At 40.5% G+C, this 24,658-nt stretch overlaps 1 protein-coding gene across 2 annotated transcripts in view; it reads left to right on the forward strand.

The window, feature by feature from the left end:
* The window catches only part of CEP170B (centrosomal protein 170B), a 365,718-nt gene that overhangs the window by 251,069 nt on the left and 89,991 nt on the right, over positions 1-24,658 (forward strand). For both annotated transcript variants that reach the window (XM_069207322.1, XM_069207323.1), the window contains exons 7-10: positions 3,758-3,871; positions 5,342-5,818; positions 9,563-10,536; positions 11,077-11,250. In XM_069207322.1, coding sequence (XP_069063423.1) covers positions 3,758-3,871; positions 5,342-5,818; positions 9,563-10,536; positions 11,077-11,250 — 1,739 coding nt within the window. The remainder of the gene's footprint in view (positions 1-3,757; positions 3,872-5,341; positions 5,819-9,562; positions 10,537-11,076; positions 11,251-24,658) is intronic.

A 24,658-nucleotide genomic window follows, 5' to 3' on the forward strand; every position in this document is an offset into this window, starting at 1 on the left:
CCATCGTGCGTTAGGCCTTATCTGGATCTCCTGTAGCCCCTCTGGACTCTTTTCATCTCAGTATGTAGCCTAACGACGAATACACTTCGTATGTCTCAGGGAGCCCCAAAAGTCCTCGCACTGACACTGGGGGGAGAAAGAGAGAGGTAGAGGCAGGCAAAGAAAGGGATAGAGATTGAGTTAAAGAAATAGACACGTGAGGTGAAGACAGAAAGACAACCTTCCTATGTGGCCCTTGCATGGTCTGGTCCCCCGACAATTTTGCCCTCTCCTTAAAACGCCCCTGGCTTATGGTGGTGTGGAGAGTCCGCGAATCCCAGCTCAATATTTGTAGGCAGATGAGAGATAGAGTCCCTCCTGTCTGGTTATCTGTTTTTTTTTTTTTTGCCAAGTTGTTTGTGTGGAGGTGATCACATTTAGACTGCTAGCTGTAGGCCGACAGTGTCAATCTTGCAATATTGGCAGTAACTGAGAAAAGTGTAGAGGCAACAGATGTAAGCGGCTGTAACAGTGTCCTCCTAAGCCCTTTGAGTAAGCACTTGTCAGGTGGAGTTCGGTCACTGCTTCGGCCTTAGATTTACAGCACCATAGAAATGAATAGCAAATATCTGGCTGTTGGGAGAAAGGTTTATCGCTAGCCATTTTTAAATATTATCAGTTACTTCATGCATGGAGGTCTTGTAAAACACATCGCAAGAAAAAAGAGGCTGAAGGACCTTGCATAGAGGTCCCCAAGTGAAAGAACCCATTTTAAGAATTTGAGCTCTTCTCTGCCTTCCTATTTGCCCTTACGAGACAAGGGATTGGCAAGCACTGGTATCCCTCACACTGTGAGAAACACTAGTCCAAAGTCTCCTCATAATTTTTGTTTTGTTTCTGCTTTCTTTGCTATTGATGCAGTGCTTTTATTTAACTTTGTAAATATCTGTCGTTCCTTTTAAAAAGAGATATAGTGACTCTGGTTGCGCCTTACCACAGATAAAATGGCAAAATAATGAACTAATAATTTTACAGATTGTGTCATACAGCGTTGCATAGTTTACTTCTTTTTATTGCATAATATTCTAGACCATGCCACATCATGCGGTCCCTGTTTGCCTCACATCTTCAGTGGTCCTGAATAAGGTTCTTGTGTTTGGTGTTCAGAAATAACGTGTTTATTTATCCACTTCAAAAAGAAAGAGCAACATTTGACCAAACGCGACAGAGTAAGTTAGTGTTCTACTGTAAATTATAACGATCCCTTAAAAGTCACAAATTCAGAATCCAGACGTAGGAATTGAGTTTTATTTTTATTCTGCAAACCTGTGAAATAGTGGAGAAAGTTTCCAAATTACGCTGATTGGATTGCACTCTGCCCAAGTGGGTGATAAACTAAAAAAACAGATTAAAGTTATAATTGTATGCTAAGGGGTTGACGTTGAATTATTATATTTTTTCAAAAGACTGATTTTATGACTGATTTCGTCCGTTCTCAAATTTGAGCTGCTTCATATCGTTTCTCCCATTTATTATAATCGTAGGAACTTGAACCTGTGTTGCTCTGAACTCTGGAGGTTAATAGGAGACCACTTCTTCCAAAGACTACAGTGATAGCTGTGCGATTCCTATTCCGAATCACAGTTCGACGACCCCCGCTTTTCCACTAGAGCTTGTAATGATGCATCAGAAGAAGGAGCCAGTCAGAGAAATGGCTGCTGAGGGGTGAACAGTAAAATGCCATGTGCACATCTGCCTTTTAAGTGTGTGTGAACCAAACAATAGCCCATATTTAATAAGGTGTTAACATGAGAAGAATTAGGCCAGCCTCCATGTGAGCACATATGTTCTGCCCCCCTTACTTGGCGCCAAAGTTTTAATATCAAATAAAACTTCTTTCTCTATTATTTACAGAGCTGAACGTCTTGGTACCTCAGTGGTACGGTCCGCAGTGGTGTCTGTTCATTACATTTTGTCCCTGTCTATGGCCTGCAATCCTGTCCAGGCCCTAGTGCCACAGGCCCGTGACCCTCCTAACCCCCTGCTCTCTTTTATGCAACTGCTTGCTTCCTTTGCAGCACTAACCTGGGAGCAGTGCAGGAAATCAGACGTGTCAGGAGCTGCCCCCTGGAAGAATAAAGGGCACAGTATTTTAATGAATCACTTGCAGCGAACGAGACTTGCTAGCCACGGTAATATCTGCAGGCTCAGAAATCGAGGGGTCCAAGTTAAGGAATCGAGAACAGAACGCAGGACGTCGTACAACTGTGGTGCTTTCTTAATTTCATTATGCTGCATAGAACGGTGTAATGGATGTTTTTTAATAAACCCTTTCCATCAGAAGTTGCAGCCTGCAGCAGGACGCTTTGAAAAAGTAGATTTGATCATATTTGGGATTAAATAGATCGAGATATACTAAATATATGGGATTAAATTACCCCACCTCAATTGTGTATTATAATTCTATTGCATGTCACTATGAGGTACACATAATTCGGATGACTTTATGATATCTTTGTATTATCCAGAGAGGTATTGTATTCCTTACAGTATATGCCGAACCGTGTGCTCCATTTCCTACTTTTCATATTATCTGTTTGCAGTGCTTCAGTTGGATGAAAAAAAGGTAGTAGGACCCTTAAAATGGGTGTGGTCAGAGAAGCGGCCCTAAAGTGCCTTTACATAAAGCGTGGTCTATGTAAATAAGACGTGAAATAGCATAATTTCACAGATTCATAAATGTGCTCTCGCTAGACAAATCATAAACAGTTTATATAGCACCTATATTCAGGGCTACAAGCAATAAGAACATTTGACAAGGTTTTTTTAAAAGTAACTGGCAACATATTAGTTATTCTTCATGAATGAAATGATGATGTAGGTGCTGGAACACCAATGGTAACCAACAGTGGCCATCTGTCACTTATTCCCTGTGTCAACCAAGGGACTCCTGGTGACATTGCATTGCAGCACTAGCATTTCACAGACAGGAAGGCACGATTTCGTTTTTTTTTTTTTCTGAAGCCTGTGAATGGCAGAAATGGAGAGCTCCCTAGGGCTCTGCAGATCTTCCTGTTCTTGACAAATCTTTCATTATTGCCCCCCTGTTCCACTTTCTGGAAAAAACTTTTTCAAGAGGTTCCTCTTCCTTTCATTCTGTCCCTCCAGCTCCTTTTCAACATACTTCTCATGCTAGTCACTGCCTATCCTCACCCAAAATCACTTCTTTTGGCGGAAGTTACAGAGGGAAGGCAAACAGTTCACTCAGAAAACACGGCTTAAGAGGAGCTACTTTGGTTTTTATGCAATAAAACATGGTTTCTGTAGACAGGTGTAGCGCACGTGATAATGCACATTCAGTCTGGAACTTGCATTGATTTCCCTCTAAACCGATATCGTCACTCATTGTATCTTCCGTATATTCCAAAATATTAATAGTTATTCCATTTTAATGATGAATATTACAACAGTTAACAAGACAACTTTGATGTAGTATTTGTTTTTCATGTCCATATATTTACATTTAATTCCTCACACTGTATTTATCTCTAAGTCATGTATATTATAAGTTAGCCGCCAGAAGCAAGTAGATATTGTCTCCAAAATCACCTATGGCTTTGGAACCTAAATGAACGTTCCTAAAGAGGGTTTTTAGATTCTGGGCAGTACGATTTTCTGCGCTTTTGTTTTTGTGCTGTATGTCACATTTACAACTTACATTCATTAAACCAAATGATGCCTAAATAAGCTTCATTTTAAAAATATTTCTTTACACTAGAGGCAACCATTTACCGCACTCCACTTTATGGCCAGCCCTCCTGGTGGGGAGATGATGATGCAAATAACAAGCTAGAAAGACATGAAGGCAGAAGGCAAGAAGAACACTTTTCAGGTAAAGTGTCATCGCCATGCAAAATACTTTTTTATGTTAGTTCTCTGTTTTTAATGTCATTGTTGCTTCAGTCTTTTAACTTTATTTTATTTTCCCTCAGCATTATGGATGCGGAAACCAAACAACATTTTAAGCATTTGTTATATAGACTGTGGAAATAATACTCAGAGTATACACTTCCACACATCTCGGAATCAAGCAGGCAAAGGACCATCCTATGCATATGTCTTGACTAATATCACATAGAACCTTCAGCACAGCGATTGTTTGGGTGATATCTACTTGTAGTCCCGTCTCTAGAACCAGTGACAACCCCAACAGAGTCCAGATCAGACCAAAGATGTTAGCACTCACACTCTCTCTCATCTTTACCTTAGTGCCTTAAAAATTATTATTAATTCACCTCGAGCAGACCACGTACTACCCTCTGGACACTCTAAAAGTGACTTACTACTTTCTGATCAAATTGGACTACACAGATCTCTTGATGCATTGGCTGGTTGTTCTCACCTCAGTGTCTGTAAGATGAACTTTGACAAGAGTCAGATTATGCTGTTTGGAAGCAGCAACTTAAAAGAAAATTAGTTTAACGAGGATGTTTGCAGATTCAAATAAGAGCACAAATACCAAAATAAATGCAATAGTATGTTGTCCTGGGGGCAACTGTGGCATCAAAAAAGTCCTGTAATAAGGTTGGCTAGCATACTTCATAGCATTAATAGCCAACACAGGTTACATTATGTTGTTCTATAGGCGTTTTAGCAACACAGTTGCCCCTAACCAGCCTTGAAAGCCCAATGTTGGTAAGGATACTAGATTTAAAGAATCTTATTCATTTGGAGCTAATTAAGCACAGAACAGGTACTAAAAAGTTACTTAATTCCTAACTGCGCACTTCCCAATATTTAAATGAACTGGACATGAGTGGTGTTGTGAATAACTACTAAGTGCAAATACTGTTATCAAACATAATTTTGTATGACCTAGCTAAAGTAGACCTCAAAGTGGCCTTAGAAGCAGACTTATTATTAGATACTAATCAAAGATACATCAGAATTGTTTACGTGCTTTATTAGAGACTTTATGGGCTTGGCGTGATCTGTCTTTTACTAACTGGATGTGTTGCTTGTGCTATGAAAAATAGCAAACCTTAATCATATTTAGTATTTTTTTGCTGGAATGAAATGTATTGATTGTATCATAAATGGTCTTGATGATGGAAAGTAATTAATTTATTAGGATCACGATCAGCAAGGAGATATTAATTCTTCGAATATAGGAATATTTTTATGAACACAGTTAATGCTTAAAAGTTAGAAATATGGCTTTTTAGTTCATATGACTTATTTTGAACCATAGACTCTAGCTTTAAAGAAGTAAATGTTGTGCAAAGATATGTATTTAATCTTTTTTTATAAACTGCAAAACAATTTGCCATATTCGGTTTTTCTTTTTGGCTGTCTTTGCTAGAAAGAACAAAAGAAATGTCTCAGCATGAAGAGGAGATGAACGGGAGCATTTCGGGTTACAGAGACTCGCAGGAGCAGCCAGTTTATGCATTTAGAAGAGAACCTAGCTATTTTGAAATTCCAACAAAAGAATTCCAGCAGCCGCCAAAATCGTCAGAAACAGAGGTCCATGAAATCCCAACCAAGGACACAGACCCTGCCACACCGCCGGTTGTACAGAGTCATGCATCATTCACAATAGAGTTTGATGATGATCGTCCTGGTAAAATTAAAATAAAAGACCACGTTACCAAGTTTTCACTGAGGCAGAGACGGCCTGCTGGAAAAGAGCCTGGTCACACAGAGATGATGTCAGCAGAAAGTAAAGTAGTTGATTGGTTGGTTCATAATGACCCAAGCTTAATGAGAAGACAGTCCCCTGGAGAGGATGTGTACAGTACGAAGAGTGATCTGTCAGTGCATGTTCGGACTCTTAAAGGTGAACCCATTTGCGAACACTCAAAGTATTATATAAAATTAGGGAAATAGAGATGATATGGTTACAACAAGTAGTTTGCTCAACTATCTGGTGAATGATTTCTTGAATAGTATAAGTTGCACATATATTATCAGTAAAAGCCTTAATCGCACGTTTTTGTTTACTGCTTCTGGTCTTAAATTGTCAATGTATGTCTGTGGAAATAGTTCCTCTTGAATGTCACAAAAAGATGTAAAGAGGCTTTGTCTGTTGCTACTTTGCCCGAAAGTTTGAATGCAATTGGCTACCTTCCTCACCCTCACGTTTAGTGTAAACTGGCTTTGCTACTGTTCTTGAAACAAAAGCTGCATTGGCCTTCACGTTTACACTTTTATTATTGACCATCGTGGAAGCTTGTTGCTTTATACAATAGGTATTATTGAGTTACCTGTTATCATATTCATGGCAAAAACCAGTTCCATGAATGAGGCTGGGAGGTGTATTATATGATATGGCCGTGGGGCCTTACCGTGGAATACACTTGCAGAAACAGTTTTGGGTTCAGTCAGCAACCTCTAGCTAAAGCCTGTGGGGCTGTGGCTTCATGCTGCCAAGCTTAACAGAGGAACTTGGTGTAAAGCATTTAACAGCACCAAACAACTATTTAAGAATGTCACACAACACGAAAGACATCGAACACAAAATTATTAAACTAGAGTCTATTTTTATGAATTGTAGAAGACCTCGATTAACAAAATCCACCAGAGGGTTCTGGAGAAACAGATTTTAGAATATATTATCACTTTTAAATGCAACCACAACAAGCATTGGTTGACAAAAAGTTTGGAAACTTGAAAAGTTTGTAAAAGTTAGTTCAACTAATCTGACCCGGCTTGGGTGGACCAAATCTGACAGAATGGAGGTCTGGGGGCCAGTGGGGTAGATTTAGACAGTTATCTGGCCACCAGAGTGTTTTCCAGTCCAGTTTCAATTTGTACAGAACAACCACCATAGACTACGCAGGAGTGGTCCTGATGCTGGGAATACAGGATGAAAAGATGCTCCGGTTGCTGTGTGGTCGATGGTGTGCCATTATGGTGATTCTTTGGTCCCAGAAAGTCCTCTTTGAGACAGCAGCTGGCCAGCTGATCCTGGGCTATCGATCTACTTGCACCACAGTTGTAGCAAAATCCTCTGGTGGGGTCTTTGACTTGGGGTGCCCGATGGCAGAGAGCAGTAAATTCTATGTGGTGGCTGCCAACTTGCCGATTTGGGCTACTTCAGCTCTCGTGCATCTGGAGCTGGTTCCAGGAGATCCGCCAACTGATCCTTGGAATCACTACTTCAATCTTGGGCTGGAAATAAATTCTACCCAGAGCCACAGGCACAGTATAAACACTTCACTATTCCAAAGTGCAGTAGATGTAGTATTTCCGATGGAACAGCCTGCAGCCTCTCTCTGTGTAGTTTCAAGGGTAGCAGGTCAGTCCTCCTTCAGTCCTTTCTCCAAATCTGATGTGATGTGACTTGCAGGAAGCCAGGGTTACCATTTTTATCCCCGGAAAGTGCCCTGAAAGGACCACACAGTCACTAGCCAATGGACTACCATGTCTCTTCTCTTCTGGTGATGAATTTCCTTCTATGCGTGCCATCTGGAAATCTTAGAGTGCACTATTCTAGCGACTCTCGAGATGCCAGGAACCCTCTTTGGTTGTCAGGGGCTTGGTAGCCCACCCTAGAGTCGTGTCTACCAGGGGACTACACACCCACAGAGAAAAACGGTTTGAGGGGCTGGTTTTTGTTCTCTGTCCCTATTTCAAGCTTGTCTACATGAACCAAAGACAGCCTGCTCTGGAGTGTTAACAGTATTTGCCTTTCAAAACTCGCCTTTTGGGCTAAGACCCCGAGTGGCTTTCCTGAGAGGGGAGGTAGCACCTTGCCTTAGAGCAGTTGCCTTTGTTCCTAAGCCTGGGAGTCTTTACACATTTTCAGTGGCAGTCAGAAAGTTGTCTGTTGGTTAGCTCCTTTGTCAGGCCACTGGACCCACTCTGCCTTACATGCCCTTGGTACCCTAGGGTGTATATATATATATATATATATATATATATATATATATGTATGGATAACCAAACCTCAGTGCCAGTGTTCTGAACCATTACAAAAAGGATGTCCAATTAGCAAGGACTGACTTATTTACAAATATATATATACTTATTTACAAATATATATATATATATATATATATATATATATATATATATATATATATATATATATATATATTTGTAAATAAGTCAGTCCTTGCCAATTGGACATCCTTTTTGTAATGGTTCAGAACACTGGCACTGAGGTTCGGTTATCCGGCCTCCGTGCACTCTCAAATTCGAAACATTAGCAGCTAGTAGTCCAAATGGAGGCACAAAGTGTGTGTGTGTGTGGGGGGGTGGGTGGGGGGGGGGAGAAAGCCTGTTTCCTTACAGAGGCATAACATAGTTCATAACTTGCCTAGACAATCTGAGGTCTAAGTAAGAATTCTGATTCATTGATTCCTCAATAAAATGTATTATGATATAGGACAAAAGAGATTCTCAAGTATAATAACTGTTGTGATAAGTTAGGAAACTAAGGCATTTTTTGCAAGTGTGAATGACCAATTTATGGTTTAGGTTAACAATTGAATTATTCAATTTAAAACATATGATATGTTTCTGCATCCTCTCTATTAGTCTATCCAGCTGAAGGTAATTGTGTATAATTGCTCTAAAATGTATAAAGTGCAACAATTTACAAAAAGCCTCCTAGAGGTAGACTAAGGACTTTTAAAGAAAGAGCTTTCATTTTATTTCCTGATAGAAAGTTGTACTTGGATAAATTGAGCATGCTTGGAAAGGAATTCTTGCCTCTGTTAACCATTTTTAATCTCTTCACATTGAATACTTCCTATAATTTTCCATTTAAAGACTTTTATTAACATGAAAGAATGTGTGGTGAAAGCCTGTTTTCTAGAAAGAAGTCTTGAACAAAGTTCATTTGGTCAGTGCACAAAGTTTTGAACATGATTCTCTAAGCTGCTGGTAGCCAGTGTGGGGCTTGCATTTGAGATGTCATCTTTTATTGAGCTGGAAATCAGAATCCTGTATTGTTGCATAATTTTGGATGAATTATAACCTGAGCAGAGCATAAGTGCGCCGACCCAGATGGAAGCAGTTGCTGTATGCTAGTTGTCCCATACCAGTGCTGATGGCACACTTTTAAGATCTGGTATTAAAGATAGGAGGGCCATATTAAACCTGTAAGTGGGAATAAGCATGAAGGAGACCCTGTTAATTTTCTTTTTTTAGAATTAGCTTGATGGCGCAATAAAATTGTACCTTGAACTTGTGTAGAGACAGGTCATAGATCAAACCTCAAAGCACTATGTAGGCAGAGTTCACCCGTGTAACCAGAGACAAACTCCTTTTCTTTAAAATCTGATTGTGTGTTCACATAGGGTACTTAGCTTGGGACACATGTGGAATACTGAATCGGCAATACATGTTTAGACTTGTTGTTTCGTGCCCATTCTGTTCTTGGAATAATACTTCTTTCCAAGATGTTCATGATAAAGAACATACATTTGGTCTTCTTTCCAGAAATAGGGATCTAGGCATATTGCTAAGCATTTGCAACTGTTCATATTTTAAGTGTCTTATCCAATCATAAGTAAATCACGTAAGTGTTATCTTGCTCGATTTTTAGTCATATACTCTTGATTTCCATTTTCAGATCATCAGCATGAAGATGGTACCCAAAGTGACTCCGAAGATCCACTTGTGCCTAAAACCGAAAAAGAGATAGAAAGTGAGCTTGCTATTGATCAGGCCAGACTTCAGCGACAGATCAGACGTGACCCTCAGGAGATGCTGCATAACCAGCAGGCCTTTGTCATTGAATTTTTCGATGATGATGCACCCCGCAAGAAAAGGTCACAGTCCTTCACTCACAGTGCTCATTCTTCCCAGAGTGATACAGATCCTGCACAAAAAGTTAAGCTTGAGAAATTAAAGGGTGCCATGCCTGCTGAAAAACTTGCCAGCACAGGGCCTCAGCAAGTAGTTAGCGTAACTGGAAACAAACCTGTGAGCAGTGCTTCAGGTCCTCAAAGATCGGGCTCGTTTCGGAGAGAGAAAACAGATGATCGCATCAGCTCTTCTTCATCCTCTGCACCCAAACCTGTGGTTAAATCCTTTGGGAGTATAGGAAAGAAGTCCAAGATTGCACAGGAGTTTGCTGCTGAATATTTAAGGGATCAGACTGAAGTTGCTAAACGGAGCTCCGAGAAGAAGAGTGCCCCTTTAACTATGGTAGCTCCTCAGCTTCAACCAGCCACCCACATGGCGCCTGTCCCCCACATAGCACCAGCTCCTTACACAGCACCAGCTCCTTACACAGCACCAGCTCCTTACACAGTACCAGCTCCTTACACAGCACCAACTCCTTACACAGCACCAGCCTCTCACACAGCTTCAGTCCCCCACGTGGCAACAGTCCCACATAAGCCACCAGCCCTGCAGATTCTTTCTGGTCCCCAAGATTCCCTTTCTCCTTCCCCACGATCTACATCTCCCTTGGACTCGAAGGCTACAAAAGGTCGGAAAAACGAAGATGAAGATGATAGTTTAAGTGAAACAGGCACTTACACTATTGAAACAGAGACACAAGACACAGAAGTGGAGGAAGCCCGAAAAATGATAGATCAGGTAATGTTTCTAAATTTACAACCACTTTCGTCGATATCTTTGCATTAAAAATTCAAATTACTTGCATGCATAGACTGTACTATATTGACTTATAGCTCAGTTGAAAGGGACAAGCAACATAGTAAAGCCACAAGAGCATTTTGTTCCATTTGGGTGATATTACTTTTGTATGTGTCCCCACACTCGTTCCAGATTATATAAAAAGTGCTAGCAGTTGGTACACTTTGAAAACCCTCTACGCGATGCATGCAGAAGTAAATTGAACTTCATTGGTGGAAGGAAATGCATAGGTTCTCAATTCAACATTTATTCTCCAAGGCTTCTTCTGCTACAATAACGCATTTAAAAATATTTCTTTATCAGGCAAACAGAGCACTTTTTTTTGTTAATAAAGCCTTTGATCAGTTTCCATTTAGTGTTGTGAAAATTGTAACAAGATTTTTCTTTCAAACATTTTGTTTCTGAGAAAGACGACTGGCTTGAGAGAGTAGCTCGAAACCTACGCTTCAAAGTTACCTTTGTTATTTAATTTGGGTCCAGGTATTTGGTATCCTTGATTCCGATGACTTTTCCTTGCTCTCTGGGGGAACCTACCGTCCAGTAATAAGAGGTGAAAAAGAAGCCAATATGCCTCTCCATCTTGTGAGTGAGCACATCATGAATCAAACGCCATCGTCCTCAGTTCCTGGATGCAGCCAACCTTCCGAACTGCAGGTAACCCAGTTTTGTTCCATTATTCTTGCTTTTTCGCTGCATTTATTCCTGGTAACAGTTATTTTTTTATGATATCTTGTACTGAATATTCTCTTCAGCTTACTCACCTACCTGATTTGTTGCCTCAAACCATATTACAAAAATAACAAGCTTGTACGAAAAATTGACTTTTGGTGAAGGGGTAGTGGTTTATCTATTTATCAACTTGCACTCTCTTTGTTCTTCCATAGTATCTTGAACTTGTGAGAATTTGTTTCTGGCATGAATTTTTACATTTTTCATGTGGCATGAATGGACCCATTTTAATGCTAGCACAGGGTCCTTAATGCATTAATGGAGCTCAAAATAAGTGGCAGATGAGTTGGATGGGGTTTCTCCTTTGAAGAATGCCTTTAATATCAATTGCCCACCAGATTCCTATGCTCAGGACAATATTCCTGAACTATCCTGTGTAAGGGTGATTGAGAGTATATAATCTAAATCATTGTCAGCAATTCCAGTATCTAAATGGCCAGACTGGATTTGCCTACATTTCATTGAGCTGCTTGAAATGCCTTCATAGGATATAATTTATATATTGTTTTAACACTTCGAGTCTGCTTGTTGCACTCATATTGACCTCAGTAGTATGAACAACATATTACACATCTCCTCTCTATAGTCACTCTTTTTTTTTGTTTTTTTGTTACTGATATAGTACCTGTCTGCTTGTTATTTACCTGGTGCTCGCGGGTAGGACTGCCGACACTGCTCTTGGTGCTATGCATGTTTTCAGTAGTGGGTATGGACAACTACTAATTTTTTAACACTTTTTTAATTGAAGTGTTATTTTTGAACACGTGGGTGTTTTAATTTGTGTTCTTAAATGGTTTTTTGTGCACTACCTGTTTTTCCTGAATTCCACCTCAGAGCCTCCATTTTGTGTTGGCGCGCTTTAGTGGTTAGCAACAGGCTCCTTTTTAGCTGTTTAATCAAGGCAATGCTGCAGGCGTGCAGCGGCTAGGACACTTCAGCACTGTTCTTGGTGCCCCCCATGGTTTTCCCGGATTTCACTGTAGAGCCTTCATTTTGTGTTCATGTGCTGTAGTGGTTGGAACCGGACTTCCTAATAGCTATTTAATCAGGTCATTGCTGCAGATGTGCAGCAGACGTGCAGCAGACGTGCCGCTGGCACGCTGAAGGCGTGCCTAAGGCAAATCAGTCTGAGTCCGGATCACGGCCAACACCAGCCATGCTGCTGGTTTGCCCAGCAACTGGCTGAATCATCAGGCTTTTGTTAGGAAGGAATTATTGAACCTTCAATGGTTGTGGGCCTTCTCCTCATCGGGCATTTTTAAAAATTTGGGTAAGGAGGATTACGCAGCTAGTCTCCGTAAGTGGGCAGCTTGTGGTTTTCCTTTGTGGCCGGGGGCAGTGGTCCACGGTCTGAGGGGATTTTGCCCATAGCTAGGTGTGTTGAACTGGCTTCTATGAGGCAGGACATAATAGTTTAAGCACGGCTGCAGAACTGCTGGTCTTTTCCTAAACATGTGCTTGACCTTTACAATATGCTTGGCAACAATAAGATTGATCTCTTATTTTTGACGCAGACTTGGCTTTCGGATACCTCCTTGCCGGATTTAGCCTTAGCCGTTTCAGGTGGGTTTTCTATGCCATATGTAGACAGGACTGATAGGAAAGGAGGAGGTATAGCTGTTGTGTTTAGAGATACTGCTGCATGTACAATCACTAAGCTGTTGAACATTGGCCCCATTGAAGGACTCCTATATTACGTTGGATCCTGCTTTCAGGGGTGCTAATTTAATGCCCCCCCTAATTGTGAGATAACTTGGGCTTCTTACAGATTTGCTGGGTCAACTCTCTATACTTCATCCGAACTTTGTAGTCCTGGGTGATTTTAATTTACATATTTATGATCTGAGTTGCGCCATGTCCAAGCAGTTCTTGAGCCCTCAAGGTTTTTATTTGGTAAAACGCATTAATAGCTCAATTCATAAAGCTATTCACATTTTGGACCTTGTTTTTCCCACTTGTTAAATGTTTCTATGAGCCTAACCTGTGAGGTAGTTTTTTCTGACGACTTGCTGTTTCTTTTTAGGATTATACCTAATTGGCCCATAACATCTGTGGCCACCTTGCAGAAATCTGCCAGACCATGGCACCAAATGTATCAGTTGCTTCTGGCAGATGCGCTGCTTGTGAACGCTCTGCTTCTCTCAGGTCTGTTGATCAGGACCTTGAGCAGGTGGGCAAATAGTTGCCCGATGCATTAGATTGTATTGCCCTGATGAAATCGATATTGCAGAGCCGCCCTAGATGATGCAAGTCCTATGATAAGGACGGATAATTAGCCCATAAAAAGGCATTGGCTAGTTTTCAAAAAGCTTCCTGCAAGGCTCATAAGGAACTAATTGATTCAGCCACAGACGCGTCTTCAAATAAATCACGTGAACTTTTAGGGATTCTGAATTCTTTCCCATCTCCTAGAGCTATTCAAAATCCTCTTACCCCTTCTCTTCGCCTATGTGAGAGAGCTTGCATACTTCTCTAATAAAATTAAATCAATTAAGATCAGTTCATGGGCAAAGCAAGTCAGCAGATACCACAAATAGGTTCCATCCCACCTGCTGCTGGTCAATTCTAAATCTGGCTCGGCCCTCGACTGTTGCCCCCCAGATATTCTGAAATTAGTCCCACATTTTGAATAAACTGTTGACTGCCTCTGTGAAGTCCACACAAATCCAGTTACGGTGGAAACAGACAGTCTTCAGGGCCGTAGAGGACACTGGGTGTTTTCCCAGAGGCTAGTAGGGTGGGACTGGTTTTGCAGCAGCGGGGCTGGTTTTGTTAATAGGGCCTGATTTTGCAGTTGTACTGCAATATCATCCAGCTCCCAGTAACAAAAGCATCAGTGCTTAACACTTGGGCCCCCAACCCTCTGGAGCTGGTCTGACAAAGTTTGCCAGGGCTACTTTGGGTTCCCAGTCTGGCTTTGGTTCTCCTGCATCCTGTGCTCAAGAAACCTAATGCCGAGTCCAAGATTCTTGGAAATTTCTGACCAATCTCACTTCATCCTGCGGTAGCTAAAATGTTAGGGAAGTCGGTCAATAAACAACAGTACTATTTTCTGGAATCCCATTCGCTTCTTCATGACTCTCAGTCTAGTTTCAGAGCAGGGCACAGTACTGAGGTTGCCTTACTGGAGGTTTCTGAATTTTAAGATGTATCTTGATCAGGGATCATCGACAATGGTGGTTCTCTTAGACCTGTCATCAGCGTTCAACACAGTCTCATACTCCTTACTGGACAGGCTACTTGATATTGGAATTCAAGGGAAAGCCTGGACGTGGTTTAAATCATATTTGCAGGACAGATGTCAAGCCATAATTCTTATGTAAATTTCTTCTCAGACCATTCAGTGGTTCAGCTGGATGGTATTTGGGAAGGTGGTGCGGTAAAGAGGCCACAGTGGCAGTTTGATTAGTCACTACTTTCCGTACAAACGTGGCTAAATGAAACGCACCAGTTTATCCAGAAATTATTTTAGATAACTCTTTACACCGCCCCATCTTCATGGTCTCTGAGGCATTTAAGGCAGCATTTTGATGACCGGTAATATCTTATAAAGTCAATTTATCCAGGGCCCTGATGCATAAGATCCAGAATCTTCATGCAGCTGTAGAGACTGTGATGAGAGAATCTTTAGAGTCAGTGGACGCATCAACCAGGCATGCAGTGCAAGATCAGCTCATTATAGCAAAGCAAGAGCTCAGGGATTTCTTCATCTAAGAGGTAATTGCCGGGAGTAAAGCTTTTCAACAGAAGCTCTATGAAGAGAGCCAGCATATGGGAAAGTATCTGACATGGTCAACAAAAAGTCACCAAAGTAGGCATTTAATAAAATAGAAGATCCAGCCACAGGGGTGATTGAAGACAGTACCATAAGAATAATGGAGATATTTGTCAATCATTATAGGCAGATTGATGAAGATCAGGCAGTATTGCAAGAACTATTGTCCAACTATTTTTCCTCAGTGCACTTACATCAAATATCTAGTAATCAAAAGGAGGCTTTGTCAAAGCAATTAGTGGCTGAGGAGATAACGTCTGCTATGAAAGGTATGGCAAATGCTAAAGCCAGAGGGACTAATGGTTTTCCCACCGAAGTATATAAGGCCTTTGTGGTAGAACTTATTCCATTCCTAATGCTACTTTTTAATGATATAATGGGGTTTGAATCTACCCCAAAGACCTTTAAAGAGTCTGTAGTAGTAAAGATAAAAATCCTTTCGACCCTAGTTCTTATTGTCCCATATGTCTGCTGAACGTCAATTATAAATTATTTATGAAAATATGGACAGAACGCCATGAGGATCAAAATGTTTTTTTTGCCTAAAAGTGTGATGGCCGCCAACACCCATTTTCTGATTCAAGTAATTGATTATTTTACAGTTAAGAAGGAAAAGGCGGCAATCCTAATGATGGATGCCGAAAAAGCATTAGATCTTGTAAATTGGCAGGTGCTTTATTTCTTTCTGGGAAAATTTGAGTTCCCGCCTATTAAGATGGAGATCGGGTGGTGAGTATATTCTTCTTTATTTAATTGTTATAAATGAAACTTTAGAAACACGGGTCCTTACAGGAGCGATGTCCAGCAATGTCTGCCCTGCACGCCGCTGTCCCTACTTCCACCGTCCACCCCGAACATTCCATTTCCTTACATTCTTAGTTCAAGGTGCATCGAATGTTGATCAATAACATTCGATCCAAGAGCCACGCCACACATCTTTTCCCCTTATCAAAAAAAAAAAAAAATCTTCCTATTACTATTCTAATAAATAACAAACATACATAATACCTTCCAAACAAAAGAATTACCATAATAACAATTTATTTACCCATCACAAACTCATCGAAATGTCTAGGTAACTTCCGTTCTCTTTGACTTTTACGAATAGGTAGTGCATCATTTTCACAACATCCAGACACATTTTCATCCATACCACTTGAACACAAACCATCCGTTTGTAACATGGAATCGTCTCCCCACAAGTATCCATTTGTTTCATCCAGATTCTCGCACTTACTCGCACTTACTCCCATCTGGAATACAGTTTGCTTTGAACAGACTCAGATGCCGCAAATTACGTACCCTCCTATCTTCAAGTTGAACAGCTCCATCCAAAACCTTCACAACTTTCATGGGCCGTGACCACTGGGCATCCCCTTTATGTCTCAATCCATAATTTCTTACACAATTTCTTACACAAACATATTGTCCAACCACCAATTTTGGCATGGTTTTCCCGCTGTTAACTCTCCGCAAAACTTTATCTAGGTATTCTTCCACCTTTTCCCTCCCAACACCAAAATCACTACCATCCAGATCCCTTTGTTTCCTATTCTTTAGCCACCAAGGAATCAATTTGGAAGATGGTTTCCGACCTCTTAATAATTCAAAAGGTGTTTTCCCAGTAACTGAATGTGGTGTAATCCTGTAAGACAGCAACATATTTTGGATGGCCTCCTTCCAGGATAACTTGCCTGCTAAAGCCAATTGTATTGCTTCCTTAACCACCTTGTTAAATCTTTCCACCTGACCATTCCCTTCAGGATGAAACAATGATACCCTTACATGGGTTACACCACAGCTCTTCAAGAATGATTGCATTTTCTCAGAAGTGAGTTGCACCCCATTGTCTGAAACCAAGGTTTCAGGTATACCTTCTCTTGCAAATACATCTTTTAAGAATTCAATGACTTTGTCAGTAGTTATATTGCTCACCTTACGGACTTCTGGCCACTTAAAATAGTCAATTAAAACAATCGCATATGCTTCCTTAGAAAATAGAGTGACGAACGGGCCCATAACATCTATTGCAGTTTTACGCCATGGACCATCAGGCAGTTCTACCATTTGTAATGGTACCACTAACGGCTTCACCGATTTATCACTCATCATACAATCATCACAATCTCTCACCCAACGGTCCACCATACCATCCAGACCCGGCCACCAAAAGATTTCCTTAATCTTCCTCCTAGTACTCGCCATTCCTCCATGACCCTCATGCCCCACCTTGACTATGACATTACGCATACCATAGGGCGGTACAATTTTATCGCCTCTCAATACAATGTCATTCAACACCAACAACTCTTCTTTAACCTTCCAAAATGTACTGCACTCACCTTGCAAACTACGTTCTGTTGGCCACCCTTTCAAAATAAAATCTTTCACCTACAACAAGACCTCATCTTTTGGCATTTCCTTCATCCACACACACTCCGATATCTCACTGTCCACCTCTCCTTTTTTTAGAAACATCATATCCTTATAAGTATATGCAACTTCACATTCGTTATGATCAGCTCCTGGTGACAGAGGTAATCTAGATAACCCATCTGCCACACAATTGCTTTTCCCTGGTAAATGTAAAATTTCAAAATGATAAATCTGTAATTTTGAGGCCAACCTAGGAGTAAGGTTCCTTCCACCCCCTGAACTCAATATATTGACCAGGGGTTTGTGATCTGTACATATTTTAAATTTGCGCCTCCATATGTACATTCTAAATCGTTGCACCGCCCATGTAGATGCCAATAACTCTTTCTCAATCACTAAATAGTTCCTTTCTGCAGGTGATAAAGTACGGGATGCATATGCAACAACCCATGAGTTCCCTTTCCTTTGTTGAGACAATACTGCACCAATACCATATCCACAAGCATCCACTGATATGGTACAATCAGCAGTCTCATCAAATGATTTTAAACAAGATGCATTCACAATGTCTTCTTTTATAGCTGCAAACTCATCGGCATGTGTTTGTTTCCAGAAAAACGCTGTATTTTTCCCGAGCAGGGCACGAAGATTCTCCACCGTGGATGCAAAATTCTCTACAAAGCGAGAATAAAACTCAGCTAATCCCAAAAATGAGAGGAGTTGCTCCTTACTTGTAGGTTCCGGAGCTTCACGAATAGCCTTCACGTGGCTAATCTTAGGCCGAATTCCATCCTTAGAAATAATGTGGCCTAAATATTCTACGTTACTCTCACCAGATTTACATTTTTGTTCTTTAACAGTTAATCCAAAATCCTTTAGTGCCTGCAGAACCACCTTTAAGTTATTGTCATGCTCAATTTTATCCTTCCCATGTACTAATATGTCATCTTGGAACACCTTCGCACCCTTTACCTCCGAAAGTATTTTGGATAACTCCCTTTGGAAAACTGCAGATGCGCTGGCTAACCCAAATGGCATCCTTCAGGTGTAATAAATGCTGTACAATGCTTTGATTCAGGATTCAAATGTATTTGATGGTAAGCACTAGCCAAATCAATTGTTGAAAAAACTGTAGCATCTCCAATTGAGGACATAATTCCTGCAAATTAGGTAATGGAAAAGCATCTACCCAAATTGCATCATTCAGTGCTCCCAAGTCCACACACAGCCGAAGGTCCCCATTAGACTTCACTGAAATTACAATAGGAGAGACCCAATCCGAACTCTCTATGGGTTCAATAATATCCTTATTACACAAATCCTGTAACATTTATTTTAATTTCTCTCTATAATTAAAGGGAACATTTCTTAACCTTTGCCTCATTCTCCTTTAATACAATAGTGTGTTGGAAATCTTTCATGCTTCCCAATTGATTGTTAAAGACATATTTTTTAAATCTTTGTACAAATCATTCTGCAGCAACCCTTCCTCGCCCACTGTGTACACTGGTGGATTAGTATTAAAATCTACTTTTAATCCTAATTCACATATATGTGGCCAACCTAAAATTGTCGCGCCACTCAGCTATGAGAATCTCTTCTGAACACCTCTTGTTTGCAAATTCAATCACTGCTTGCATTTTCCCCACAATCGCAAGTTTATGTCCAGAATAACTACATGGGCTTAATCTAGTATTTTGTAATTCCCTCCCGGGCCATAATTTATTAAAGAATGATTTCCCCATAATAGTGTACCACGCACACAAGTCTACCATAACTTCCACTTGAACACCATCAATACGTAAGCAACACCTTGGAAATTGATGGCGTTTCTCCTTAACATTACCACTCTGAATACTTAACACCATGTTCTGCATACCTTCTTCAATCCCATCATCCACACTCTCCACAACATAACTCACAGTTCTCCCTGAACTCTTACAGACACGTGCAAAATGTCCCTTTTTTTGTGTGCAAATACTGCAAACTTTCCCAATAGCATGACATCCACTAAAATCCGCAAAATGTGTACTAGCACCACATCTGAAACACAACCTGATATTGTTATTCGTACTATTTTTGAAAGATCCAACAATAACCTGTGTAATACCTTTCCTTTTCTTATCCTTATCATCCTTATCACCAGACACACTACACACAGGCCCATTATCTTTGACTTCATTCCTCATAATTTGTATGCAACTCTGTTATCTCGATACCCCCTGCCACCTCAATAGCTGTTTTCAAAGATAATTCTCCTGAAGACCATAGTTTTGCTTGAATTTTTTTAGATTTAGTTTTCATCAACAATTGATCTCTTAAAACTTGGTCATAAGTCATATGATCAAACGCACACGTAACTGCAAGACCTCTTAACACTGCCATATACTGGTCAATAGATTAATCTACTTTCTGTTCCCTGGAACAAAACTTGTATCTCTCCATGACCACATTGATCTTTCTACCGTACTTCTCCTGTAACTGTTTCAGCGCACACTTGTATACATCATCTGCATTCACATTTTCCACTGGTGGCAATTTTTTTTAATTCCCTCAAACCAACAGCTCCCAAACGATGTTTAAGCAGAGACAAATGTCTTTCAGGTGAGCATTCACCTTCTTCTAATACATCAACATACGCTTCAAATAAGTCTAACCACAATTCCCACTGAATGGGACGGTCTCCAGGTTCATAAAAGAAAAATGGTGGAGGTTGAATACTAGACATTTCACACACTTAACAGAGGTTTATGTTTTAACAAGTAAAAATAGTACTACAATTCTAACACTAGAAGCCAAAACCACAACTTCCACAAATTTGAACAGTGTCCCAAAAAATATATCTATATATGCTCAATATACTTCAGTAAATGCATCTAAACCAGACAAAAACAGACCAGAAGGAAGGTGTGCCTATCACCGGTGATTCTAGAAATTATTGAATGATAAGCACAAAGGTGTGCCCATCACGTAGTTCATTTATAAGTGTAGCAAAAAGGTGTGCCTATCACTGGTGGTTCCTGCAATTCTCTGAATGATCAGCACAAAGGTGCGCCTATCGCCGTAGTCCAATTATAATTGTAGCAGAAAAGCGTGTTCCTGCAATTCTCTGACTGATAATCAGAAAGGTGTGCCTATCTCTGTGGTTCAATTCCAATTACAGCAAATGCAGTGCTTCCCAGATGAAGGATCCTCTAAAATGACCACCGTAAACCATGCACGTTCTTTTAAGAGGAATTTGGGCACATTGTTACCCATAATTCCATGCTTGTTGAAGGTCCCAATCCTTCAATATGGCCGCTGTGAATTCCAATCTTTTCTAAAGGAATTCTGCTTACTATCACCCAGAATTCCATAACCACTAACAGTATTTCAGTATAGTCGAGCTCTCACCCGTCGTACTCGACAGCAGCAGGACCAAGAAAATTACGAACTCCACGTGAAGAATCTGACCGAGCAGACGCACCTCAACAGCAACTGGGAATAAGCATGTCACCAACGCGACATTGCTCCTGCCCGCCTCGTCGCCATTATTAAAACTGAGATCGGGTGGTGAGTATATTCTTCTTGATTTAATTGTTATAAACAAAACATTATAAACACGGGTCCTTACAGGAGCGATGTCCAGCAATGTCTGCCCTGCACACCGCTGTCCTTACTTCCACTGTCCACCCCTGAACATTCCCTTTCCTTACATTCTTAGTTCAAGGTGGATCGAATGTTGATCAATAACATTCGATTCACGAGCCGCGCCACACAGCTCTTATTGATTACTCTGCTTAAAGAACTTTTTGATGGTGCAGAGGTCAAGATTATTATTAATGCCAGAGAAGTGGGGGTTGCAAGGATTAGATTTGGCACGAGGCAGGGGTGTCCCTTGTCTCAGTTGCTATTGAACTTCTAGCAGTTAGGGTTCGTGCTAACCCCCTGATCAGGCCTCCTAAAGCCGGGATGGCAAAGATTTAGCTGGTTGCTGATGATGCAATTTTATTTTTAAAGGCTGAGCGGCAGAATGTTCAGAATGCCATCTATGAAATTTTATGCTTCGCGCAGATAGGCAGGTATAAAGTCTACCAGGCAAAAACAGAACTCCTATTTAATGCAGCCTGTTCTACATTTCCCCCTAGCCTGCAGTCGATTCCGAATTGTCCAATTAGGTACCTAGGAATATATGTGTAAAATAAATATTCTCAATTATTCCAGCTAAACTATGGGGCTATGCTGTTGAAAGTCAAAAATGTGTTGCAGAGAAGGACTGTTCTACCTCTGTCATTGATTGGCAGGGTTTCACTAATTAAGATGTCTATCCCCCCTTGTTTTTATTTTAATTCTTCAACATCCCCCCTAGAATTTTTAGTTCATATGTTACTGAGGTGGACAGTGTTTTAAGAGCTTTTATATAGGCAAGTAAGCAGCCTAGAATTAAACTCCCTGTACTGCAATTAGATGTAGCCCAGGGAGGTCTAGCCTTGCCGCATCTTCAGACATATTATCAAGCAACGTTTGTTGATTACATGGTCCAAAAGGCATCAGACTCCCTAGTTTATGACAATTTTCTGATGAATTTAATGTATAATGAAAGCCAAATCAGGATACCAGTCTTTATACGTACTTTCAAAGTCCCCAAGAAAACTAGATATAAGACAGTATCAGTCCTGTCATTCCGGATATTGGCTTCTTTTAGATCATGGTGTATCCCATTTTATAATGCTTTTATCCCATTACAAGACTGCGAGGTTTGTCACTATCTAAACCGGTTTAAGTTTGGAAGGCACTTGGATTTAAGACGCTCACGGATTTCTATAACTGGGCAAATCTGATAACATGGGATAGTGTGGCACAGCAAGCTGGCAATCTAGGCACTTTATTTTGTTTTGGTTTCAATCTAATTAGCAGCTTCCTAAAGAAAAAGAAAATATTAACGAACAAAGCTGCAATGTTGATAGCATGAATGTAACCAAAATGAAAGGCGTGGGTTATTGGTATCATTTGTTACCTCACCATGCAAACCAGAAATTACTTCCTGAGTTACTGCAGAAAATGTTCCAGGAAACAATTTGTGGATTTAATAGTCAGGAAAGGAATTTTTTTTGCGATGTCAGGTACAGATCTTTAAGAGCAGCCAATTTCAAGCATATGGTTTTTCTATCAAGAAGGTTGGCATACTATTTACCCCATAAGATGTATTCTTCAGTGCCCGATCAGTGCTTCAGGTGTTCTGCTATGGGATGTGGTGGATGGATACATGTTTTCTTTGATTGCCCCAGCCTTCAGCAATTTTGGTGCGAAGTCTTCAGTGCAATTAGGAATAGTGTCCAGATTGAGATTTTCCTGACCCCGATGTTCGTGCTTTTTGGGATTTTGAAAGAGCTGCGTAGTTTGTGAAAATATTAACAGTACGTTATATCAATTGCTGTTGCAGTAGCATGTTCTCTGATTCTGCAGGGTTGGAAAACATCTGCAGCCCTGCCATTTCCGCAATGGTTCACCAAAATGAAACAACCCAAGTTTTTGAATGGGCATTCCCCAAAAGGGTAGAGGCTGTAAGAAAATATGAGGCGATCTGGGCGGTTTTCTCACGTTTTAGTTCTTGAAGTCTAGGGGAGGCTATGTAGGCTAAGCTGTTGTTAGAGATTGTTCCCATCATAGGTACTGTTTGCACTTTAACATTGACACTATTCGCACTTAAGTAGCTAGGGACACACCCTCCTTGATTGGCGTTATAGACAATCTTTTTTTTCTTTCAATATTAATACTGTCTGTACTTTAACATTGGTACTCATTTTTGTATAATTTCTGGCTCTGGGTTGAGATTAGCTGTTTGTATTTTAGATTCTTTATGACTTGTGGTGTTCCATTCATTAAATACATGTATAAATGCATACATGATGCAGTTGATTGATTTTTATATGGATTGTGATGCTGATATTTATGTAGTTGCTTATATTATTATATATTATGTCTGTAAAAATTCTCATTTGAGAATCCATCCACACCTAAGGCACTGTTCCACTTTATTATGAGCTTGCAGCCCTTATTTTTCTTTTTTCTTTTTTTTATGTTATGAATGTATTATTGCTGTTCTTTCCAGCTCAACAATAAAAAAAATAAAAAAAGAATCTTGATCAGGGATCATAGCAATTGTGGTTCTCCTGAACCTGTCATCAGTGTTCAACACAGTCTCGCACTCCATCTTATTTGATAGGCTACTTGATATTAGAATTCAAGGGAAAGCCTGAACGTTGTTTAAATCATATTTGCAGGACACATCTCAACCATATTTCTGGCTTCTTTTGCCTCATGTGCTAAACCTCTCGAATGTGGGGATCCCCAGTGCTCCTGTTTGAGTTCGACTCTTTTTTTAAAATATTTACCTGTCACCCTTGGCGAACCTGGTTGAATCTGGGGGCCTCAGAGTGATGTCCTACACTGCTGACAACCAGCTTATCATGTTCTTTCAGGTTAAGGTGGCTGATGTTTTTAACTCTTCCAGGATGTGCTTGAAATAAGTGGGTGAGTGGATGAGTGAGAACTACTTTAAATTGAATTTGGATAAAACAGAAATCGTTTTTTTGGCACTAACCAGTAACCAGATTCTCACAACTGTTGGCCTTCGGAGCTTTGTTTGCCCCCGAGCCATCCTCTTGTTTGAGAAATGTGGGTTTCAAATTTGATTCTGCCTTCTCTTTTGAACTACAGGTCAAAGCAGTCTCTGCCACCTTGATATCTCACAAGAGTATGTTACACCCGGTTCCAGTTGCGACATAAGACCATTGTCCATGCTGTTGACACCTGAAAATTAGACTATGTGAATAGTCAATACTTGGGCTTACCATAGTACCTACTACAATGTCAGCAGATTATTCAAAGTGTGGCAGCAAGTTTGATTCTTAAAATTCCCATACGGCATTCAGTGTCTGCTGGCCTTCGGCAGCTGCAATGGCTGCCGATTGCTAGCCGCATCAAATTCAAGGCACTGGTCTTTCGTTACAGAGCTCTGGAACAGAAGGACCAGCTGTTTATCAGAAGCAGACTTAAGACCAGTTGTCGGGGCAGACCCCTGAGACCCAAATCTTTAAAACTTCTTGCTAACTCATTTGCTCTGCAGGGCTGGACAGGGAGGGGGAAGACCCTTCTTGTTCCTTACGGCAAAGCTGTGGAACTTGCTTCCATCTGCCCTTC

Source organism: Pleurodeles waltl, chromosome 9 (genome assembly GCF_031143425.1).
Source record: "Pleurodeles waltl isolate 20211129_DDA chromosome 9, aPleWal1.hap1.20221129, whole genome shotgun sequence".
In the NCBI taxonomy this organism is placed as follows: domain Eukaryota; kingdom Metazoa; phylum Chordata; class Amphibia; order Caudata; family Salamandridae; genus Pleurodeles; species Pleurodeles waltl.